We start from the raw sequence: 19,698 nt of genomic DNA, 5'->3' as shown, positions 1-19,698 counted from the left end.
AGACATAGTTGAGACAGCTGTGAGCGGACTGAGATATGCGGCACAAGCACGCCGACTTGATTCCGAAGTGACACTGAACACACGAGAAATGCATAACAAAGCGGACGTGTGGATAACAGCATGGCGGCACGTGTACACGACGGAATGGCCGGCGTTTCGACTCCTCCTCGTTCATAAACGATAAAGAAATGCGAGACGTTTACTCGTCAGCTTCAACGACTGTCGTCTCGAGACCCTGTTCAAACTAGTCAGCGCTGTAAGGGAGTAAGCTAAGGGAGACGCACCTTGAAGGTCTCGACGATGACGTGAGAAGCGTAGGTGTAAAGCTTTTCCTTGGCACCCTCCTCGTCATTACGTTTCCCTGCGGACGTACGAGTCAGCCCCGGCATCCCTGAGCCCCTCCAGCAAACCACCACTCACGCTCAAGCTTGACCCGTATCCTGTGGGGTACGCTCTTGATACCCTGGGCCCAAATCGCCTGGTTGAGCTTGGGGTCGAGGCGGATGTCCTGGGTGCCCATGGCCTTCTGGGCGAATTCGATTACCGACTTGACGGCATGAGGAGCACGCTTCTTGAAGGAGCGGCCGTGCACGCGTTTGTGTAGGTGAATGGTATATTCACGGGTGACGACGTCCTGGAGGGCGGAGCGCGTCTTGCCAGTCTAGTTTAACAGGCACAAGCAAGGTAGCAGCGCAAGGATTTGGTCAGACGGAGGCGGCAGCGAGCGGAAGGCCTGGTAAGCTCAAGTCCCGGATCCTATCGCAGTTCAACACACCTTTTTGGTGCCAGTTTTTGGGGCCTATCGTAGCGCCAGATGTCCTTTCAGCAATTATGTATGTGCTCTCGAGCAGCACGACGACGCACCATGTCTTGAGGATATCGGAGTCGATGAGCGAGGTCACACCTTCCGCTTTCCTATCTGAGCGGGCGCCTAGTTACAGAATAAGGTTCGGACGGTGGCGTGTGGCTGCAAAGCGTGAGAATGTACTGTATAGCATATGAGCACGTGCCTGACCTCGGCGGGTGCTCGGCGCAAAGTGTGGGAACAATATCTTATTCGGTAGCGTGCCTGGTTACTGGCGCTTAAGACATTTGTTTCCGCGTTGAGCGTCTACCGCGTCCTATCAAACGACGTGGCTTCTCTGCACTCACTCCCATGTGAAGACGTCTGCTTTCGGTCCTCCCTTTGTGCTTGTCGTCCTTATCCTCAGACGGAGTGCCACTTTATTAGTCGTCTCTCAGCGCACTGTATGCCGTCGTAGCTATCAGAAATCACCGAGTGCGTTACACCGCGCGGCTGACGATATTCCAGACTCCCCTCGCCCAGCGAACGTGAAACCCTTGTTCATAATTTGGTCAGCTAGTTTGTCTATAGTCGACCCTTCGAATCTTTTTCCCGAAGCGGGCTGGTAAAAGGCACACGGCACATTTCTATTCATCTCGCTTGACATGAACGGCATATAAATGACAGGCTCGCTAGCTAGAGAGAACGCAGCGACTCCCCCCGAGTTACCTCCTTGCACGCCCGTTGCAAACCATTCGACTTTCCTCGCAACCTTCGTGCCTTTCTGTCTTTACACTCGTTTCCAACATGCGCTTCACTCTCCCCACCGTTCTCTTCGCTGGTGCCCTCTCCGTCAGCGCCGTTTCACTCCGAGCCAGGCAGAACTTTCCCAGTGCGTCTCTCTGTGATGTCAGTCTGTCAACATCGATGGCTGATCATCCCTTTGTGGTGTAGCTTGCTCTGAAAGCTGTGTCGCCAACCCTTCTAACCTCTTCGGTTGCACCGCGACCGACGACACGTGCCTATGCAACAGCCAGCAATACGTCGCAGAAACTACTCAATGCATTGTTAATGCCTGCGATGCTGCCGATGCTGCCAGCGCGGAAGCACTCTCTCGCCAGCTCTGTGCTGCTGTTGTAGGTCTTATAGTAGGCTTTGGACGCACGTTGAGGACTCATTATTTTTGGGCAGGGTGTCACGCTGACCTCCACGCCGACGCCTTCGCCTTTTGGCTCCGCTTCCGGTGCCTCATCTACCCCGACTGGGTCCTCTGGCTCTTCGACCTCTGCTCCCAGCTCCTCAGGCAGCTCTGGCTCTGCGCCTGCTCCGTATGTAAACTTCTCAGCAGTTTCGATTTTCGCCTGACAAACATCTCCTCCAGTACTCAGTCCACTGGTGGTGCTATGTCCAACGGCATCAACGTTCTTGTCGGTGCTGCCGCTGCGGCTATGGCGGTTGCCTTCACCCTCTGAGGCGTTTTGCACAGCGGACCCGCGGTCTTTAGACAGTCCAGCCTGTTTGCTTGTAGCATGACAGCAGGGCTGCACCTTCGAACAGGGTACGAGCTTGGCATATTCTTTATTCATATTGTATATAGTTCTTGATACTACGGATTTTGGACCTGTCACTGTCGATAATTGTCACCCCGCAATGTAGCCTAGATTCTTTTTTACGCTCAAACGGTGTCATACTGCGCATCCGGCTCTTACTTTTAGACTTCAAGGTTGGACGTTCAGCTTTCGTATGTCCGATATTTTGGATTGGGAGGGCCCCTGGCGCTGTGTCATGTGTATGGGGCCTCAACAATTGCTCTCAGAGGTACTTACGTGAGGCCCCCCCCGTTCCAATCTGTGTGGTCAGGCTGTCCACTGTTCACCGAACAACATTTTGCGATGAGGCCCGACGGGAGATGTTGACGGCCTTATTGGTGGCAGCCAAACTGTTATCTCGTCAGCCTATATCTTTCGAGAACCACTGCGTACACATGTTCGGTGAACGTCAATAGAGATGGATAATACTGCACGACTACAGCACACGCTACATACAGAGACGCTAATCTACAAGGCAGCGAGAGCAGCATATGCAAAGCTCGACCACGATAAGCGCAAGATAACTCGGAGAACAGTCCATCAATAGTCCATAGCAGCGATGCTTCTGATGCCTCTCTCAAAGCCCCTTTAAACCAGCGCATCCTTGCTCTCACCACCCAGCTTGCCATGCCCGGGTCCATCAAAGTCAGCGAACGGATCATCGCCCTTGAGGGTGTCTTCGTCAGCATCGCGCTGACGGTCGAAGCCAGCAGCACCGCCCTCGTACATGTCCGTCTTGCCGAACTGGGGCGGCGGGCCTGGAGGCGGAGCGTATGTCTGCTGAGGTGCATCGTAGGCCATGTACGGCGGGTTGTAGTGGTCTGGGAACTGAGGTTCCTGTACACGGTTTTGGGAAGCAGGTGTACGGGCAGCGTTGGCGGGTGACGTGGGGTCGAGGCACTGACGATAGTAAGCGAAGGCAATGGCGATGAAGATGCCCGAGACCACTGGATGCCACTATGAGCGAGACGTGCATGCATGACAGGGAGAACAGGACACACCAATCGTGATGAGCAAGGAGATAATCTCGCCGAAGGAGTCGTGACTCCAGGCATCTTTGCAGACTGCTCATGGAATCAGAACCGGGATATACAGAAGTCGTTGGACCAACTTACAGTCAGCCGCCTCAATGGGAGAGAGTTGATCTTGTACTGAAGGTCCCCAGATCCCAAACCTCTGCGCGACAATGAGCCATTTTCCCAAGTTCGACATCCTCGACACGTACGAAGGTAACATCCTCGCCCTGGGCGATCTGCGTACACTCACTAATGAGGTCATTCTGGGCGAAGATCAGTATATGCCGGCAGTGAATATACTCTGTTGACGCACCTTGTAGGTGAAGTGTGTGATAGTCCTCGCGAAACCTGCTGCGACCACCACGAGCCCGCTCACGATAGACGCGAAAGTGTACAGTCGGACGAGAAGGAGTGTTTGCTGTGCTTTAAATTAGTCCTCGACCAGAGTATTATTAAATGGGGAACGCACCATCACGGCCGCAACTACACCAAACAGCTCAATGACGCATGCCGTCATGTATAGTGAACCCAGCACTATATCCAAAGTTGCAAACTTTGGTGTGGCATCTAACACGACAAAGGTCACTTCGCATTCTGAGCCTACGCAAGGTGGACGTACGATTTTCATCGACATTGATATCCTGGAACGCACCAACCTGTAAGGCATCGCCGTCATTACTCGGCTTATCGCGCAAATCGCAGCATACGTACCGCCCTGATCCACAGTCAGCAGAGGTCTCAAGAATATGCATGTAAGGCGACTCACCATACCAAGGTCCAGCCTGCGGATATCAAACCAGCTGCAGAGTGCGTGCGTGAGGCTCGAGATTGCGGCGCAAGGCGCACACGACTCACTGACTACCACAACAGGCCGGAGGTTCGACTTGTACATCCGCGAGACCATGGTCCTGGGTGGGCGAGAACCTGTGTTGCGGCCAACGAGCGTTATATGTCAATATTTGTGATCACGGGCGGCGAACAGTTGCGAGGACAACAAATGCTTTGTTAATCACGGTAAGCACGAAGCTATGACAACCAGTGTACGCACTCGGGGGTGGCGCGCGATAATTCATAACGTATACTTTGTAGCTTCGCACAATCGAGAGTCGTCAGGGATCGTTGTCAGTCGTGAACGTGAACAAGAGGCGTGGTCTGTGCTATAAAAGCGCGGCGTGAGGCGGACAGCACTGACCTCACTGGGACCGGAGTTTGCCGGTGGCTGTGACAAAATTGGAAAGCTCTGTCGTTCGCGCCGCATAGCCTTGCGCAGCCCGCTCTCGCTCTCACAACGGGCGGAACCCGCACTCGGTTCAGGGCGGGGCGGGACTGGACATCATCACCAGTCATGCATCCAGTGGCCCCTCCGGGTCAAGAAGTAAATGTAATGCGCGCCTAAGCTCTAGTGCGCCATTGTGTCAGTATAATCAATAATGCCCAGCTATCTGCAAATAACACATCAGTTCAATTTCAACCATCCAAGACCACTTCCTTCAGACCCTGTGAAACTTGTGTCAAGCCGGAGTGTCAAGCCGGTAGTCCTAAAGTATCACTACCTGTGTGGCTTGACACAAGTTTCACAGGGCCTGAAGACGCATGCACACTGTTCACAAATCAATATCTGAGTACCGCAGCATTCATTTTAACTGGCACAAGGGTGGGCAGCATCGGACACTGGGGCGGCACGTCATTTCTCTTTCTGCTACTCAACACTGCCTTTATGGAGGGGCTCAAGCAGAAGTTCCCATGACTAGATAAGCAGCCGGACGCACCACTGGATGCGTGACTGGAGATGATGCATCGATGGTGCCCAGTCGCGCCCCGCCCCGGACTGGATGCGGGCTTTGTACATTGTCTCCTTTGGCGGCAGTAGTGAAAAATACCTTGATGCACAGTCAACTTTTCCGAAGGCGATGGACAAACTTGACAAGTGGATGAGCCTTCTTATTAGTAACTATGCATATTTCACCTTGAAGCGATGTAAGGTCCCGACTGTGATAAGGAACTGAGTGCTACAGAAGTGATAAGGGTGATTGCTGTCGGAGTGATTGCATAATTCGGTTGGTATTGTATAGGTTTAGGCGACCCAGTGAACCCTAGCAGTCAAGCGTAGTCCGAGTACCAGTATAACCGCATGGGACAGCATTCGAGGAACTATTGGGTTAGGGTAGAGCAGATCTGTTCACTGGGCTGTATGTTTTAACTCCTTTTTCTGCACCTTGGACGTTCATCTGGGGGCATTTGGAAGGCGTCGGAGCGGGCACGGGGGTACCAATAGGAGCGAAAGAGAAACAGAAGGGAACCTGCGTTTGGACACTCTGTTCCCACGCCCCGTGCGCCTCATCGGTTGATGCCGATAACTTGGCAGTACCATCAAGCCACCACCGACTGGCGCTTAGTGCTGTTCAACAACATCGTCGGTGTCGGCAGCAGGATCCTCAAGACAAGGTAAGGCGAGACTATGTTCGTATGTTTTATCGCGCTGACACCTACCACCAGTTGCAGATAGACGTCCTTTTCCTGTCACTCAACGTGGGTATATTTCGCGCTACAAGTCCGGGTGGCTTCATGAATGTGGATGAAGTTGTGCAGGAGTGGCAAGGCGGCCAGAGGGAGGTGGCGTGATAGGAGATGACTTCGAAGCTGATAATGACGGTTCTGTGGACTTTGGAAGAAGAGATCCTAATGAAGTCACCCGGACACGGCACAGTCAGTTCCCTTCGTTAGAACACAATGCTGAATACTGGCTTCTAGTAAAATGGCTCAACGCGTCACCCTTCGCAAGCGCACACCGTACAATACCACTTCCGCCCGTCGACGGGTTGTGAAGACTCCTGGTGGCAAACTCGTCTACCAGCACCTCAAGAAGCTGCCCTCTGCACCAAAGTGCGGTGACTGCGGCATCAAGCTGTCCGGTGTAAGCACTGTGACACGGTGGATCTCTAATACTCTCTAATGCGGATTAAAAATGAAGGTTCCCGCTCTTCGCCCCCGCCAGTACGCGACCATTTCCAAGACCAAGAAGACCGTTCGTCGGGCGTACGGTGGCTCGCGGTGTGGTGACTGCGTTAAACAGAGGTACGCATAGGATTAGCCACATGAGGCTCCACAAACTGAAAGTTTCGTTCTGTATAGAATCCTCCGCGCTTTCTTGGTTGAGGAGGCCAAGATTGTAAAGAAGGTCATTAAATCGCAACAGAAGCCCGCTGGCCGCAAGTAAACTGCTGCTTGAGCTTTGATTTCTCTGCTGCTGTATGGTTCTGTACGACGCGGGGCAACGGATGGCTGTCCTGCTATACCTCGACCATTATATACTACAGCAACGACATGCTTCCCTCCATGCTTTCTATGTTGCAATCGCGTGCACATCTGTATTCCACTTCCTGCTCTTTTCCAGGACGACAAACATTGACTGACCAGGTCAGTACGGAATTCTTAAAGGTGTGACATCAGGGTGCTAGTCGCCACATGCATCAATTACGTTGTCCCGGCTCTTCTCGTTTGCTATTGTTGGCTGCGTGCACTGCAAGTACAACCGTCTCATTATAAATCGTCGCCCGACTATGCAAGCAGCTGTAGACCGACTCACCGCCGTCCAATGGCGTTCGGACTTCGGAAGGTCGTTCCGCGCGGACTTTGCTGACTCGGGCCCACGAAGGCTTTCATCTCTCTCCCTCATCTGGCGTATAAGAGCCACCAGCTAGCGTGAGCTGCGATCTAGAAATCGATCATGGCACAGAAGCTCTCGACGGAGGCCCACTACAAGTCTCTCGTCGACCAATACGACACCTGGTTGTTCGACTGCGACGGTGTGCTCTGGGAAGGCAATCGCCTGATTTCAGGTGCGACCGAGGTGCTCGCGTACCTGAGGAAGATCGGTATGTGTCTCACACCGTACACAACACCTTGCGAGCCCCCTGATCACCCAGATCTGACAAGGAAAGTCCGTGCTGTTTGTCACGAACAATGCGACCCAGTCCCGCAAGAGCTACAAGGCCAAGTTTGACAAGCTTGGCGTCGAGGCACATGTCGTACGTAGACTCTGTATTGCATATGTGTCATAACTCATGCAGACACGGGCAGGACGAGATTTTCGGCTCGGCATACGCGGCCGCTGTCTACCTTTCCACGGTGCTGAGCTTTCCGAAGGACAAGAAGGTGTACGTCGTGGGCATGTCGGGCATCGAGGAGGAACTGCGCGAAGAAGGCATCTCCTTCCTCGGCGGCACGGTATGCACGTTCTTCCACCAGGCAGCGGGTCCGCTGACCACGGGCTACGCGCGCACATCCTCAGGCACCCGAAGACAACACGCTTGCTCCCTTCAGCCTCGAGCACTGGACGCCGGACCCCTCTGTGGGAGCCGTCCTGTGCGGCTTGGACACTTCTGTGAACTACACCAAGATGTCCAAAGCCTTCCAGTACCTCCTCAGCAACCCTGAATGCAACTTCCTCGCAACGAACGGGGATAGCACATACCCCACCGCGCACGGTTTGCTCCCTGGCGCGGGCGCGTGTGCTGCGCCGATCAGCACCGCACTCGGGCGCGAGCCGCTGAGCATCGGGAAGCCCGCGGGGACGATGCTCGAGTGTATCAAAGCGAAGTAAGCTAGAAGTTCCCCTGCATTCTCCGGCTCTCTGACGAAGGTTGCTAGACACAACTTCGATCCCAAGCGGACGATTATGGTGGGAGACCGATTGAACACGGACATTGAGTTTGGGAAGAATGGCGGTCTGTCAACTTTGCTGGTCCTCACGGGTGGGTGCATGTGATGATGTTGCTGCGGCCACCGGAGTCTGATGTGCCATTGTAGGAATCACCAAGGAGCAAGAAGTGTTTGGTCCGAAGCCATCGTCGACGGTGCCAGACTTTGTGACCCAGTCAATTGGAGACCTTCGTGCATTGATATGAGGGCTGAATGGACAGGTTGAACGACAATACCTAAGCGGAAAACGGAGATATCCACGTAGCTGTAGACACTTATTAGATACCTTAGCTGTGGAGAAAGTATTTACGCTAGAGTTTGGCGGTGTAGAGAGTCGTGCGCGTGACGCCCAGTCTATTGGTTTTTCTTCTTACTCTTCTTCGAGGGCTTCTCGTCGTCCCTCCGAGCGGTGATACCAAGGTCGACAAGCTCTTTCACGCTACTTACTGTCAGGGCCCAAAGCGACCCAAGGATGTAGCCCCCAATTGCACCCCAGGCCGGTGTTAGCGGCCATGCCTATCGGGCGATGAGGATTCTGATGGTGAAAGCCGCTTGATGAGGTTGGACACACCTGCCATGGACGATCCCAATCAAGCCCAATGGGTATGACGCCAGTCCAGCACCCCAGAAAGGTGCCGACGGCGGGGTATACGAGCGCGCGTTCCACCGGTGTCCGCGGCCTGTGGAGACGCGAAAGAGTTCATTCGGATGATGCATACCGCAAGAATGGGTCGACACAACTCACATCAATTCTGCGAACAGCCGCACCCAGGCCAGTCGTCGGACCAGCGACTCAGTATCTCCTTTGAACGAGGGAGCTCCGAGGGCATACACGGGAGTATAGATAGTTAAGAGCGCCAGCATGAGCGACAAAAGATAAGTCTGCAACATAAAGCTTGGCGGGTGACGGGTCTTCAGTTATCCCCGCCGCCGAGGAATGGTATAGGCTTACCTCGTAGAGTACGCACCGAATAAGACCAGAACGACATGGTATGCGACGGAAACAGCTAGCGTTGCGAGGATGGCATATCCACTTGCCTAAGGGACAGAAGAGTTCAAACAATAAGGCAAGGATGCACGTTTTCGGCAGGTGCTCACGTTCGCCTTCTGGCTGTCCCACTCTTTCTGCTTCAATTCTCGCTCGGCCTTCTGAGCTTCGGTCTCGAGCAGCTTCCCGTCCTCAGTCTTCGGTATCGGCGGAAGTGTAGCCCCAAACCTCCACTCGCGCACCCAGCCTGCCCACCAGAGCTGCAATACAAAGCAGCCAAAACACATCCAGGCCAGCGTGCGCGCCGGATTCTCCGTAAGCATGGCCGTCGCGTCTTTCCGCGGTTTGAGGCGCGCCGCCGAGGGGGAGGAGAGGTCTGCGAACGCGCTGCGCGGCAGGATCAGTGCGGTAAACGCGAGGAGACTCATGTGCACGCCGACAACGGAGGTGTACCGCGCGTAGGGGAAAAACGAGGTTGGGACGGGTGCAGAAGCATCGCTTTGAGGCCGCTGTGTCGAGGTTGGGTCGGGGGATGCCTTCATCTTTCCCTTTGCATCTCTGGCTTTCTGAATAGCCATCTTCTGCGTCGCTCAGCTCAAGATTACTGGCTGTGTGCCTCGCGCGCGCAGGAGGCGAGATCGGGAGCAGAGTAAGCCAGCTCGGGCGAGCTTGGGCTCGCATTTCCTGCGTCATCCTCAGGCGTCAATCAGCGGAACTGTGGGCGTTTGTGGGCTTGGGCGCTCAAACGCTTGGTGAACACGGGCCCGTCGCATGTTGCAACCTCAACGTTCAATCTCTCTAGCGACCCTTTGGAACTCCCACTGGCCATGAAACTCTGTTGCTGCTACATTCTGATACTGATGTAACCTTGTGCAGGCTTTGGGGCATTTTTAACCGTGGAAAATCTGACATACGCATATAGCACGTCTGACTCTTGATGTGATCTGGAGACCCCTTCACGGGTGCATATCCATACGGAATTGGGCTCTCTCTTGCGGTAACAGACGGGTACATGGGCTCGCAGAGCAGTCTTGTCGCTCAAGGTGAGCCCCACATCTCACTTCCGTGGTCGATCCCAGACTCATGCTACTCGGCAACTGGCCTCCCCAGTTTACGCGGACACATGGCACGTGGAGCGAAGACGAAGAAATGAATTAGAGCAGAAAACACGCACCTCGCATAACGCGCAAGCATAACTCGGTTCCACCGTAGGACAGCATGGGACTAGTGGGACTTACCTTACACCTGTCGGACAAAGCCGCGGTGCATTGTCCTAGCTGCCCATTGCCCTGGTTGATGCTTTCCCTGGCAAGCCAAAGTGACCGCGCTACTCTCAAGCGTTAGTGCGCTGGCGAAACGCTTGTCCGCAGCCCTGCAGACACTTTCCCAGGCCTCCATGATCGGTAGAACGCACCGGCATCGATGTTCTTGCCTACAGCGGCGCGCCACTCAGTGGGAGGCCTTTGTTGTGACCGCATAATGAAATATCTGATATTGAACACTTCAAAGGCACTGGAGAAATATTCGGTATGTTTCCTGTACTTAGCCGCGATTCACACGATGGGTAACCGCACGTAGGCTCCAACGGATAGCAGTCAAAACAGGCTATTTAGACAGCTTTCCGGTAGTCAGCGAACATGTCTACTGTTCGTTGACTGGTACGTTCGAGCGCAAGTGGTCTCCGCCTCGGAGATCCCTGTGCTCCTTCGGCTTCGTGCGTGACAGTCTTGTTCCGTTCTCTTCTAGACTCCAACGTTGCTGCCACTTGACTCCCTTTGGTCCGAGGGTTGTTCATCCACCCACGCTCCAGTACGCTCCTTGTTGCGCTCACGAGTCACGAGATTTGTCTCCTCTTGAGTTGCGGTCGTTTCTGCGGCCGCTTCGCCGCAAGGTGGTCTCGTGCCTTGACGGCCGTCGCATTTTCCGCCGCTGCAACAGCCTGTTGAAATGGACATGCTTCTAGCTCCAGGGGTGTTTACTCGGGCATTGATGATAGACCACCCGGGCAACAGTGTGCCTGCGTTCACCAGACGTTCTTGCTGACGCTTGGTCACGCTGTGCGCTGTAGAGCCTGAGGCAGTTACGTCCCCACTTTGGATACGTCTCTAGGAACTTCCGCAGCACTATCATGACCATGTTCAGCTGGTATTTCAGCTCGTAACCCAGAGTTTCACTCTAGGTTTACCATCAGCCTAACATGTCTGCAGTGCGCAAGCGTCGAAGCACCTCGTAGCCCACGGAGCATCGCACGTCGCTTCTCGTGGTTTTTTTCTGCATCTCTTCTGGAACGCTACCCTGTGGTTCTATCTCTAAGGCGTTTTGGTTGCGTGTGGTACTGATTAGTTCTGAGTATCGATCCCGAGGCCTCCAAGGACGACGCACTCGATGCCTGCAGGCAATTCCCAGAATCTCTTGTAACAGATCTGTCAGAAACATTTCCGCCGATATCGCACGGAGAATGATACGCTCATCGCACAATACCGCAGGTCCGCGCATGTCGTCTTTGTCTCGCAGTTGCTCGCAGCAGAAACCGTGTAGCCACCTCGATTTCCGCCGGTCAGTCGTCGCCGGTCTTTGGCTCTCCCGGCTGGGTATGCTGACAGCTTTGAGTAGCCAGTTTCTCTGCATCTGTCAAGCATCGGGTATGGTGGCATGCCGCAAAGTCTGCGACATAGAGTGCATCGCTGCGAGAGAAGATGACCGTGATCACTCCGATCTCGGCCTACAACCTGGCATGAGCACAGTCAGAGGATCAAATCAAATCACATTCGCCTTGACTGGCGGACTCTTCCGGGCTGAGCTACTCTGCCGCCACCATGCTTTTGAAGGCAGCAGGAATCTGGAGCGCTTCGTTAGCAGCTGGTGAGAACCGTGTTGAAACACCCTCTACCCTGATGATCATCCGTCCTCCTTAATCTTCTCACGAAGAAAAGCTGACGCAGGCGACGCGCTTGTTCGACTACGGACCTGCTGGTTAATGACGGCCGAAGGTTCACGAACGTGTAGTGGAATCCCTCAACCATGTCCGCGGTCGTGCCTAATTCAGCGAGTTATGGGACAAATTATCAGATACGACGGCTCTCCACGGTAATGAATAGGTACGCACAGATATCTGCATGGCCCTCACAGCCAAGCTACCCATACCATCGTTTGGGGACCCGTAATTCGGGTACAACGACAGCTAAGCACTCGAGTTTCCCATACACAGCGGATATGCCTACCTCTCTATTGCGTGATTCGCTGCAACCCATGCGTGGTAGAATGCGTGCGGCCTGACAAGTCTTAGGGCACAGCCATAGGATCCAGCATCATCTCCTGGAAAGGAAAGTCCGCCAACACTATGAAGCTACTTAGCACGGCCGCATCGGCGGGGGAATCGCCTCCGGGCCGAAGAGCGACAACGCAGCTAGAGAAGCACAGACGGGGAGGTCTGCAGTCTGCGCCGTCGTAGACGTGCCCAGTGCCCGTACAGCATTCCGCAGAGACACTTGACATGCGATGGCCTGAGCGCATCAGCGCTGGCGTACGCTGGAGGCCAAGGTGGGTCCCGGACTTATTCTGGGCTCTGTCCGGCTGCATTTCGCCTGCGATGCGGCAGGGCCATTCTCTTCCGCAGGGCGGTCTCCACCGAAAACACTAATGACCTTTATCTGGCAGGGGTTCGCGTCCAGAGACATGGTTCGATACAATACTGTGGTCGTCGGGGATGTAGCATGCGCGCAAGCTTAGCTCCACCTTTGCTTAAGGTTTGCATCGTCAGTGGTCATTGCCCTTTGCCTGCTGTCGCAGCCTTTGTTCTGTACTGTGGCCTGGACACCGAGCGCGCCGCCACCAAGCAGCCGCTGCCGGCCGTTGCGTTCTGTCGCATCCAAGGGCGCGGCGGTGCACTTCCCGTGAGGGCGTCTGCTTGGAAGGCGGGGGACGCCACAGGAACCGCTGCGTGGTTCTGCGAATCACTGCGACAGACTCTGCGCGAAATCAAATTGCGCTTGCTTGGGCGGAAGTAGGCTCTCGCGGGTGCTGGGTCAGGACTCCCATAGCGGGCAAAGTCTACCAAATCCCCGTTGAGACACCGAGCACTCGGCATCTGCGGCCGTTGGAATCCCCCAGGCCTCATGGCAGAAGCAGATGGGCGATTATAGCAACCGCGGACCTGCCTGCGCGTATTGTCCCCGGTGCATCCATGCTTCGAGTGCGAGAGAGTGTAAGAGACGAAGGGCTGCCCTCGTCATGCGCCCCTGCTCGGACCACTTCTGGGACAACGCAACAACGGAGCGCACTTCGCGCGAAGGCATGCCTATCGTAGCAACGGCGTCCGCGTCCTTGGAGCCGCCAGCTATCCTGGACATCTGCGGCTACGTTCCAGCGGTCCGAGTGCGCGAGAATGCTTGCGCGCGTGTTGTGTCGAATAGGAAAACTCGCTCGAGAGATCCGAGCAGTTTCGTATCACGCACACGGCGCTGTTTTGCACTGCAACCTGACAAGCTCCAATGACAGGAAACGATAGCATTAGCAAGTGCGAGCGCAGGTTACTTCGACAAAGCGAGAAAGCAAGGACAGGTGCACGAGACAACATTGGTTAGGAAAGGCGGTATTTGTTAGTAGCATGTTATTGTATCACGGTATCCTTTCGTAGGTCTCATGAGCCTGACTTCGGTCCGGATATGTCCACTGATTCAACGCGTGCTGGTTGGTGCCATATACAGGGATAGCACCTGAATATCCGTTCGCATGTGCGATATCATGTGACGGCTGCGCGAGCTTCGAATGCCGTAAGAGAAACGTCACGAAGGGTAAATAAGAACAGATAGGGTTGAACGTACTCCATAGGCTTCTTCCTCGACCTTCACGCCACCATAGTGCCCTACAGTGCCCTGTTGTTGGTAGGTCGGATGACCACCATGAGCCGAGGGTAATGGTGCACGTTGCGCGTAGTTCCCATAATGGTCCGTCGGCTATGAAATGGAATCAACACTAGGATCCTGAGTTCCATTCGTGCACAGCCTGCTAGACAGCCAATGCCAAAAGGGAAGTAACACTCGCCGAAAATGAAGGCGTCGACGGGGTCGACGTCGAACTACTTGGTGGTGTCTCGGGCATGTGGTACGGGTACCCGTAAGTGGGCGCTGCGGGAAGCGGAGATGATCGTTCTTGTCCCATGGAAGGTGAAGCGGGGCTGTGTGAATAATTGTAATTTAGGCCTTGCATCGCCAAAGTCGTGGGACTCGAAACCTGAGAAGGCGGGGCCTGCAGTGCTGTGTGAGTCGACGAAGAACGCTGCATGGGACGAAATGCGTACCGTCGGGGCCTGCAGATCGTTCTCGTACGAGAACGACTGGCGATGCTTGTACTCGCGATCGTATATCCGAGTATCCAACGGTGGCGCATCGGGACTTCGTTGGTGGATATCCGGTCTCAGACGAGCATTTCGCTCGTCGAGCTGGCGACGCAGCATCTCAATTTCGCGGTGCAGCGCGACGTTTTCTTCTTCGAGCTCGCGGATGCGGATGGGTGGCGGGATAGGCGCCACATGCTGGTCTGGCGATAATTGCAGTGCCTGCTGCAGTCTCACCACCGTTTGCTCCAGCTGTACACCTATATCAGCTTGCTATGTACGTTGTCAGCGTATTGCAACTTGCCTGCTGGATGTACGCTTTCCGCTTAGCACGGTGTCGCGCTTGCGCCTTTGCTGGACGAGAGTGAGCACAGAGAGCAGGATAGAGAGAAGCCTGCTCACCGTTTCGACTACGCTCTGGTCTGTCTGCAGCCAGGTCGGGCGAAGACTGATGCAGTTCTGGTGAGGCAGGCACCGTCAAGAGAGGCAAAGGCGTCATGTCCTAACGTAAGGGCGGGGGCGGAAGGTGATCGGGAGGGGAGGACGGTCGGGGATCAGCTTGCCGTACATTTATATCCTATGTTGCACGGTGTAGCCGCCCAGGCAAGAGGCCATCTCATCCATCTCGGCTCGTGTGCAGCCTCCTGCCGGTGTTGCATCTGGAGGAAGAACACCGTCGGCGGCCTTCTCCATGTGTGAAGTGCCTCGTCTTCTCCTTTCGGGCAGTTCTCCCGCACTATCACGCTCTGCAGGTTGCCACGCACCCAGACGGAATTTTGTCGCAAAAGGCATCTCTGCGCAGGACGGGCATTTGATACGCACATCACCATCCGGCTCCGTTGTATCCCAGCTGCAGGGTCGCAAGCGTTTGACCGAGATCTCGTCGAAGGCACGAAGTCTCGCAGTACTGGCGAAGTTGCCCTCTCCGCCCCAAGTTTGAGCTCAGCGGCTCCTGTCTTTCTGATCGCTCTTTCTCTCTTCATAAACATCCGTCTTGTCTGGAAACCGGGGGCAGCTTCACCGATGTCTGAGATGCCTCCTCGTTGCAGAGATCCTGTCCGGGCGGAGAACGTGGTTAGCAGCCCTAGCGCGCAGGGGCTCGGACGGAGTTCTCCGCCAGATCAGTGCGATAGGCAAGCATCTGCAACGTTCGCTACAGGCAAAATTCCGAGTGTGCGCCTGCTCATGGAGCCCCTCTGAGGAGTGGGAAATATCCAGTTATCTCCCGTGAACCTTGCTACTCTACATAAACCTTGTATCATGTGCACCGTGTCGGCCTCTCGGTGGGTGCTCTTTTAGTCTTTTTACCACTCTTTGGCTCATTTATCCACTATAGCCCCCGAACTGAATGCAGTAATTACACTCAAATTAGTAAAAACTCTGTCCTCAGGACAAGCGCGGCCACGGCGGGTGGACCCTCGCAAGGAGCTCCGCGGCTTTGCATGGCTACCATCACTCCAATTCAGAGTCCAGCGCAGCACGGAGAGGACTGATATACTGTATTGCCCAGATATTTCCCGTTCCCGCGACATCCGCATCGTAGAGGGTGTCTTCGCTGAATGGCCCGTCGTTGACCCGCGGCGGCGGCGACACGACAGCGTCGTTCCAGGGAAGAAAAATCGTCAAGCGGGGGCCCTTTGGCGGTCTCACCCTGTTGATATAGATACCAAAACCGATGCACACACAGCCACCGTCTCCCGCTGGCGGCGCGCCTCCGAAACGAACGGCGTGCTGCAGCGTGCTGCGTCGCTTACACCCGGACAGCCCAGCCCACTCGTGACGCTACGGCGCCTGGAACCGGCGAGCGAGCGAAGGTACCTCCGCATTGCTCCTCAAACCTTGACATTGCGTGTGCGGATTTGGCCTCCAATTCCTCCATCTGACATCGGACATACAGCAGGCCTGTATCACAGGCCCCCGGCCCGCACCCTTCTGTCCGAGCAACTAGGTCGTGTATACAGCAAGCCGCAGAGCTCGATCGGCCGGCATCCCTGTGTGTCAAGCTTTTCAGGCCGCAGGCCCGTGTACCTACCCCTCTTCGCTTCGGGAACACTTCATCGTGTAGCGCTATGGGATGGCCACCGGTGCATGCGCGTCAAGACATGTATGGGAATGTTTCTGTCCATTGTCTCGCCGGTTGTTCCAGGCCGCCCTGCAGTTTGCCGTGGCTCGTTCGGAACCCAAAAAGGATCAAGCAAAATCAAGGGGGCTCGACCAGCATGCCTGATGATGTAGGGGTATAACACACCGTCATACTGTTGCTCCCCAGTAAACGCGTAAATGATGATCAGCACCAGAGCGGGGGAAGCAGGCATCATCGCACTTTGACTTGCTTCGCAATGTCAGATCATCGGTCTAACTACTTGGGGATATAGAACGAGCGCGACGCTTACTCTCCACAAGTCTTTTTATTCATAAGCCAATAACATTTTTTGACATCTTGACGCGGCTAACGCCGTACAAAATGCCTGTACATACGGGATGTCCGCTGCCAACTTTGCATCGAGAACCGCCGGTGGCTTGTGGCAACAAGCTACTTGTTCCTAGCTTGCACGACGTTGCTCTGGACAGGCACCATCTGCGCTGCGACCCCTTTCTCGGCCCCGCTCACTGAATGAATGGCCTCGGATTGCACCAGGCTGCGATCCAGGCATCTTCGCGATGTTGAAGGTGGAGCGTTCAAAGCTGTTGCCCAGGTGAGACATCTTCGCTTCGCATGGCACTTTGATGAGCTCTACAGCCCTGGAGCGGTGCAACTTTGAGCCCATGGCCGGCCGTAGTCGTCTGAGACGAGTTCCTACAAAGTCCTCAACAACTCGACAACTGGGCTGCCCACAGCCCATGAAGGGCAACAAGGTATGATTAGGCCGCACACTGCTTTCCTGCGAGTGTTGGTTCCTACGTGCCATACCGGGCCTGCGGCACGTTGCGTCTCATGCGTGGCCTGTCCGCTGTATCTCCCACAGCCCAGCGGGCCGCAGATAGAGGTTTCACGGAGCCGTGAGCTTTCGGAGTTCAAGCGATGATCATGCCCGTGCGGTCCAAGTTCGGCATGAGGGCGCGCCCTTTCGTGACGCAGCGCGGCTGCGCACACACTGCGACCGGGACTCCTCCGTCCTGCGCCGCGTCACGAGGGGACGATCCCGACGATCCATGCTACTCGCCTGAGCTATGGTGACGTTGACACTGCTGTGACGAAGGTGTGCTTTCGTGTCTTGTGCGGAACCATCTTCCAGCCCTGCAGATGACGTTCTGGTGACGTCTAAGCGCGAGGAGAATTTAATTGACAATTCATGAAAAGCATGTGTGGGTGGTGTTGGGGTAGTGGATACAAGGGACATACGAGTCGTGTACCGTCGTAACAGATCTCGCACCATATGGGCAAACCTGTAAGCTGGTCTAGTCTCCCTCAGATCTAGGCCGCACTGATGCTTGAGAGTTCGCAGGCGGGGAAATCTTCAATGGGTATGATAGAACGACTCCGCGATTCGTCGCCAGGCCCAACTTCAGCCAGCCAGCGCACGGGGCGGTGGGTATACCATTCATCCTTGCGTTCCCTGCGTGTCGGAGGTCGTTAGCTCCGCGTTGCTGCAGATCAAGGCAAGACACTCAGGGACGCACCCTCCTATGGTTGCACGCCGCTTGAGCGTGGTGTGGGACCGGACTCCCGCTCGAGATACCAGATAGGGAAGCCAGGATATCTTCCACACGAGATGTTTTTCACGGAGCGGTACTTGAACCCGTAGCGTTGGAATTGGTTTACCTAGGAGAGCAACTCAGGCGGTGATTTCGAGGTGAATCTAGAAGACCGACCCTCTCGGGATCCGTGACTTCCACGATTACTTTTTTGCGGTCTTCGTCGGCCTAGGCGAAGATTGAGCTGAAATTTGCTGAAACAGCTGAATGAAATAACCTTGGTTGTCACCGTCTCGATCAGTCTGCTGGCAATCCCGCGTCTTCTATGGTTTGGAATGACGCCTAACCACAACAGCTTCCAGGCGCCCTTCCGTGCCACGGTGCTCTCGAGACCGGCGGATGCGTACAGCTTCTCGTAAACTGGCGCGAACTGACGATTCTTCCAAGGTCACAAACGCCGAAATGATCTGCAGGTGACATAGGCCACGTACGTGATCTGCATACCACTCTCGCATGTCATTGGCGAGGGCTTCAATGAATGATGAATCCTCACTAAGAGGGAACGGGTGAGTCTTCATTGGTTGTCTCATTCGAGTGTGTGACTCACTGGCACCGCCAATCGGACCGTGGGGACAACCAAACTGCCACGCCGCATGCGTCTCTACCGTCGTAAGCAATATGGCACTCGCCGCCCTTCAACGCCTCCTCTATGCTCCTTCGAAACATAAGTGACTCGGCGGACTTCAGTCCGGCGGTCAATGTCTCAATCGTGTGGTCTGGAAGAGCGAATAGCGCCCAATAAATCAGGCCACGGGGTGAGAACGCAGCATGTTGACATACGCACCTCCTGTATAGGCTTCAATGAGCACTTGGACTGCGGAATCAATCTCGTTGGCTATGCGGAGGTAAGTGGCGCCAGAAGGCGGCGTTCGACGGAGTGACACACCTGAGGGCGAGTCGAGTCGACGCAGGACAGGCTCATTGTACGCCATCGTGGTGCAGAGTTCACAGTCGAAAGGCCGGCCAGGAGGAGGAACGCATGTCATGTCTTATTCTTCCTCGGGTCCACATACGCACCGCGGACACCGAGGAAAAATCGGCCCTAGCCATTGTGAGTGTTCTCTAATACCACTGCAGCCTAATCAGCACGACTCGCGTATTACCACAATGTACTCTGATCAGGTTAATAATGCCCGCGGAGCTGAGCTCGTGGTCGGCGCGCTCTCCTGTGCAGCAAGCAAGAGCGAGGATGGCGCGTACTCATAGCAAGCGGCCGTTAAAGCGGAGTCGGGCGGCCCATTCTGGCAAACTTTCGGTGAGCGCGACCGCTGGTTGCGAAAAATAGCGCAAGATGAGCGCAGCCCCGGCCTCCGAGGCTATTGTAAATGCAGACGTCGGCAGAACAGTATTGACATGTGGCCTTGTGTACAGCCTAACCCCGACTACTCCGAGATCCTTGGTATAACACCCTGCCCCCCAATGGTCTCGGTGTCAACTACCTAGTATCCCATGTTCAGCGGCATCGCGTTCATCAGTACAGGAAAGCTTGTGGACTCAAGACGAGAAGAGGTTCGCGGAGGCAGAAACGATAGCTAGCTTGGCAAGATAAATAGTCGTTGAGGCTGGCGTCATGCCTATCCTTCTACCAG

The 19,698-nt window shown here is 55.0% G+C and overlaps 7 protein-coding genes across 7 annotated transcripts; 3 read left to right on the top strand and 4 right to left on the bottom strand.

The window, feature by feature from the left end:
• Positions 1-36: 36 nt before the first annotated feature.
• On the bottom strand, positions 37-799 carry PHACADRAFT_253904 (uncharacterized protein; the record flags this gene model as incomplete). The annotated part of the gene is made up of 4 exons (XM_007394435.1): positions 37-235; positions 285-361; positions 421-661; positions 776-799. Coding segments are annotated over 4 exons (378 nt in total), but the record flags the coding sequence as incomplete, so codon positions are not given.
• A 707-nt stretch (positions 800-1,506) lies between these two features.
• PHACADRAFT_253903 (uncharacterized protein) lies at positions 1,507-2,594 on the top strand. Its single transcript, XM_007394434.1, has 4 exons — positions 1,507-1,676; positions 1,739-1,920; positions 1,976-2,112; positions 2,166-2,594. The coding sequence occupies exons 1-4, from the start codon at positions 1,592-1,594 to the stop codon at positions 2,254-2,256; spliced, it is 495 nt and encodes a 164-aa protein (XP_007394496.1). The 5' UTR covers positions 1,507-1,591; the 3' UTR covers positions 2,257-2,594.
• Positions 2,595-2,775: 181 nt separating this feature from the next.
• Positions 2,776-4,860, bottom strand: PHACADRAFT_253899 (uncharacterized protein). Its single transcript, XM_007394433.1, has 10 exons — positions 4,438-4,860; positions 4,245-4,313; positions 4,161-4,189; positions 4,009-4,045; positions 3,859-3,956; positions 3,703-3,807; positions 3,599-3,652; positions 3,489-3,549; positions 3,375-3,437; positions 2,776-3,320 (listed from the first exon to the last, which is right to left on the bottom strand). The coding sequence occupies exons 2-10, from the start codon at positions 4,291-4,293 to the stop codon at positions 2,962-2,964; spliced, it is 855 nt and encodes a 284-aa protein (XP_007394495.1). The 5' UTR covers positions 4,294-4,313; positions 4,438-4,860; the 3' UTR covers positions 2,776-2,961.
• A 948-nt stretch (positions 4,861-5,808) lies between these two features.
• Positions 5,809-6,877, top strand: PHACADRAFT_253897 (uncharacterized protein). Its single transcript, XM_007394432.1, has 5 exons — positions 5,809-5,834; positions 5,886-5,918; positions 6,141-6,303; positions 6,361-6,464; positions 6,522-6,877. The coding sequence occupies exons 3-5, from the start codon at positions 6,145-6,147 to the stop codon at positions 6,604-6,606; spliced, it is 348 nt and encodes a 115-aa protein (XP_007394494.1). The 5' UTR covers positions 5,809-5,834; positions 5,886-5,918; positions 6,141-6,144; the 3' UTR covers positions 6,607-6,877.
• A 227-nt stretch (positions 6,878-7,104) lies between these two features.
• PHACADRAFT_118503 (uncharacterized protein) lies at positions 7,105-9,785 on the top strand. Its single transcript, XM_007394431.1, has 10 exons — positions 7,105-7,264; positions 7,326-7,417; positions 7,470-7,616; positions 7,681-7,988; positions 8,040-8,143; positions 8,199-8,606; positions 8,662-8,770; positions 8,836-8,985; positions 9,043-9,128; positions 9,189-9,785. The coding sequence occupies exons 1-6, from the start codon at positions 7,117-7,119 to the stop codon at positions 8,294-8,296; spliced, it is 897 nt and encodes a 298-aa protein (XP_007394493.1). The 5' UTR covers positions 7,105-7,116; the 3' UTR covers positions 8,297-8,606; positions 8,662-8,770; positions 8,836-8,985; positions 9,043-9,128; positions 9,189-9,785.
• A 3,780-nt stretch (positions 9,786-13,565) lies between these two features.
• Positions 13,566-14,944, bottom strand: PHACADRAFT_253888 (uncharacterized protein). Its single transcript, XM_007394430.1, has 6 exons — positions 14,816-14,944; positions 14,718-14,767; positions 14,378-14,665; positions 14,122-14,325; positions 13,902-14,033; positions 13,566-13,839 (listed from the first exon to the last, which is right to left on the bottom strand). Exons 1-6 carry the CDS (start codon positions 14,910-14,912, stop codon positions 13,696-13,698), a joined length of 915 nt encoding a protein of 304 aa, XP_007394492.1. The 5' UTR covers positions 14,913-14,944; the 3' UTR covers positions 13,566-13,695.
• A 3,094-nt stretch (positions 14,945-18,038) lies between these two features.
• PHACADRAFT_194242 (uncharacterized protein) lies at positions 18,039-19,041 on the bottom strand (the record flags this gene model as incomplete). Its single annotated transcript, XM_007394429.1, has 7 exons — positions 18,039-18,176; positions 18,227-18,277; positions 18,327-18,479; positions 18,541-18,601; positions 18,657-18,825; positions 18,894-18,944; positions 18,996-19,041. 7 exons carry the CDS (start codon positions 19,039-19,041, stop codon positions 18,039-18,041), a joined length of 669 nt encoding a protein of 222 aa, XP_007394491.1.
• Positions 19,042-19,698: the final 657 nt, after the last annotated feature.

The sequence above is a fragment of the Phanerochaete carnosa genome, assembly GCF_000300595.1.
Source record: "Phanerochaete carnosa HHB-10118-sp unplaced genomic scaffold PHACAscaffold_4, whole genome shotgun sequence".
In the NCBI taxonomy this organism is placed as follows: domain Eukaryota; kingdom Fungi; phylum Basidiomycota; class Agaricomycetes; order Polyporales; family Phanerochaetaceae; genus Phanerochaete; species Phanerochaete carnosa.
This window is presented reverse-complemented; position numbering and strand designations above follow the sequence as displayed.

Excerpts from the sequence above, each read along its gene's own strand:
- PHACADRAFT_253903 (XM_007394434.1), top strand. The coding sequence starts at position 1,592 with ATGCGCTTCACTCTCCCCACCGTTCTCTTCGCTGGTGCCCTCTCCGTC. Across the intron at positions 1,677-1,738 it reads AGCCAGGCAGAACTTTCCCA|CTTGCTCTGAAAGCTGTGTC; the intron begins GTGCGTCTCTCT and ends TTTGTGGTGTAG. Across the intron at positions 1,921-1,975 it reads GCCAGCTCTGTGCTGCTGTT|GGTGTCACGCTGACCTCCAC; the intron begins GTAGGTCTTATA and ends ATTTTTGGGCAG.
- PHACADRAFT_253899 (XM_007394433.1), bottom strand. The coding sequence starts at position 4,293 with ATGGTCTCGCGGATGTACAAGTCGAACCTCCGGCCTGTTGTGGTAGTC. Across the intron at positions 3,808-3,858 it reads GTGTAGTTGCGGCCGTGATG|CAAACACTCCTTCTCGTCCG; the intron begins GTGCGTTCCCCA and ends TTTAAAGCACAG. Across the intron at positions 3,653-3,702 it reads TCACACACTTCACCTACAAG|AATGACCTCATTAGTGAGTG; the intron begins GTGCGTCAACAG and ends ATCTTCGCCCAG.
- PHACADRAFT_253897 (XM_007394432.1), top strand. The coding sequence starts at position 6,145 with ATGGCTCAACGCGTCACCCTTCGCAAGCGCACACCGTACAATACCACT. Across the intron at positions 6,304-6,360 it reads GCGGCATCAAGCTGTCCGGT|GTTCCCGCTCTTCGCCCCCG; the intron begins GTAAGCACTGTG and ends TTAAAAATGAAG. Across the intron at positions 6,465-6,521 it reads GGTGACTGCGTTAAACAGAG|AATCCTCCGCGCTTTCTTGG; the intron begins GTACGCATAGGA and ends CGTTCTGTATAG.
- PHACADRAFT_118503 (XM_007394431.1), top strand. The coding sequence starts at position 7,117 with ATGGCACAGAAGCTCTCGACGGAGGCCCACTACAAGTCTCTCGTCGAC. Across the intron at positions 7,989-8,039 it reads CTCGAGTGTATCAAAGCGAA|ACACAACTTCGATCCCAAGC; the intron begins GTAAGCTAGAAG and ends GAAGGTTGCTAG. Across the intron at positions 8,144-8,198 it reads AACTTTGCTGGTCCTCACGG|GAATCACCAAGGAGCAAGAA; the intron begins GTGGGTGCATGT and ends GTGCCATTGTAG.
- PHACADRAFT_253888 (XM_007394430.1), bottom strand. The coding sequence starts at position 14,912 with ATGACGCCTTTGCCTCTCTTGACGGTGCCTGCCTCACCAGAACTGCAT. Across the intron at positions 14,326-14,377 it reads ACGATCTGCAGGCCCCGACG|GCCCCGCCTTCTCAGGTTTC; the intron begins GTACGCATTTCG and ends ACAGCACTGCAG. Across the intron at positions 14,034-14,121 it reads CGTCGACGCCTTCATTTTCG|CCGACGGACCATTATGGGAA; the intron begins GCGAGTGTTACT and ends TCCATTTCATAG.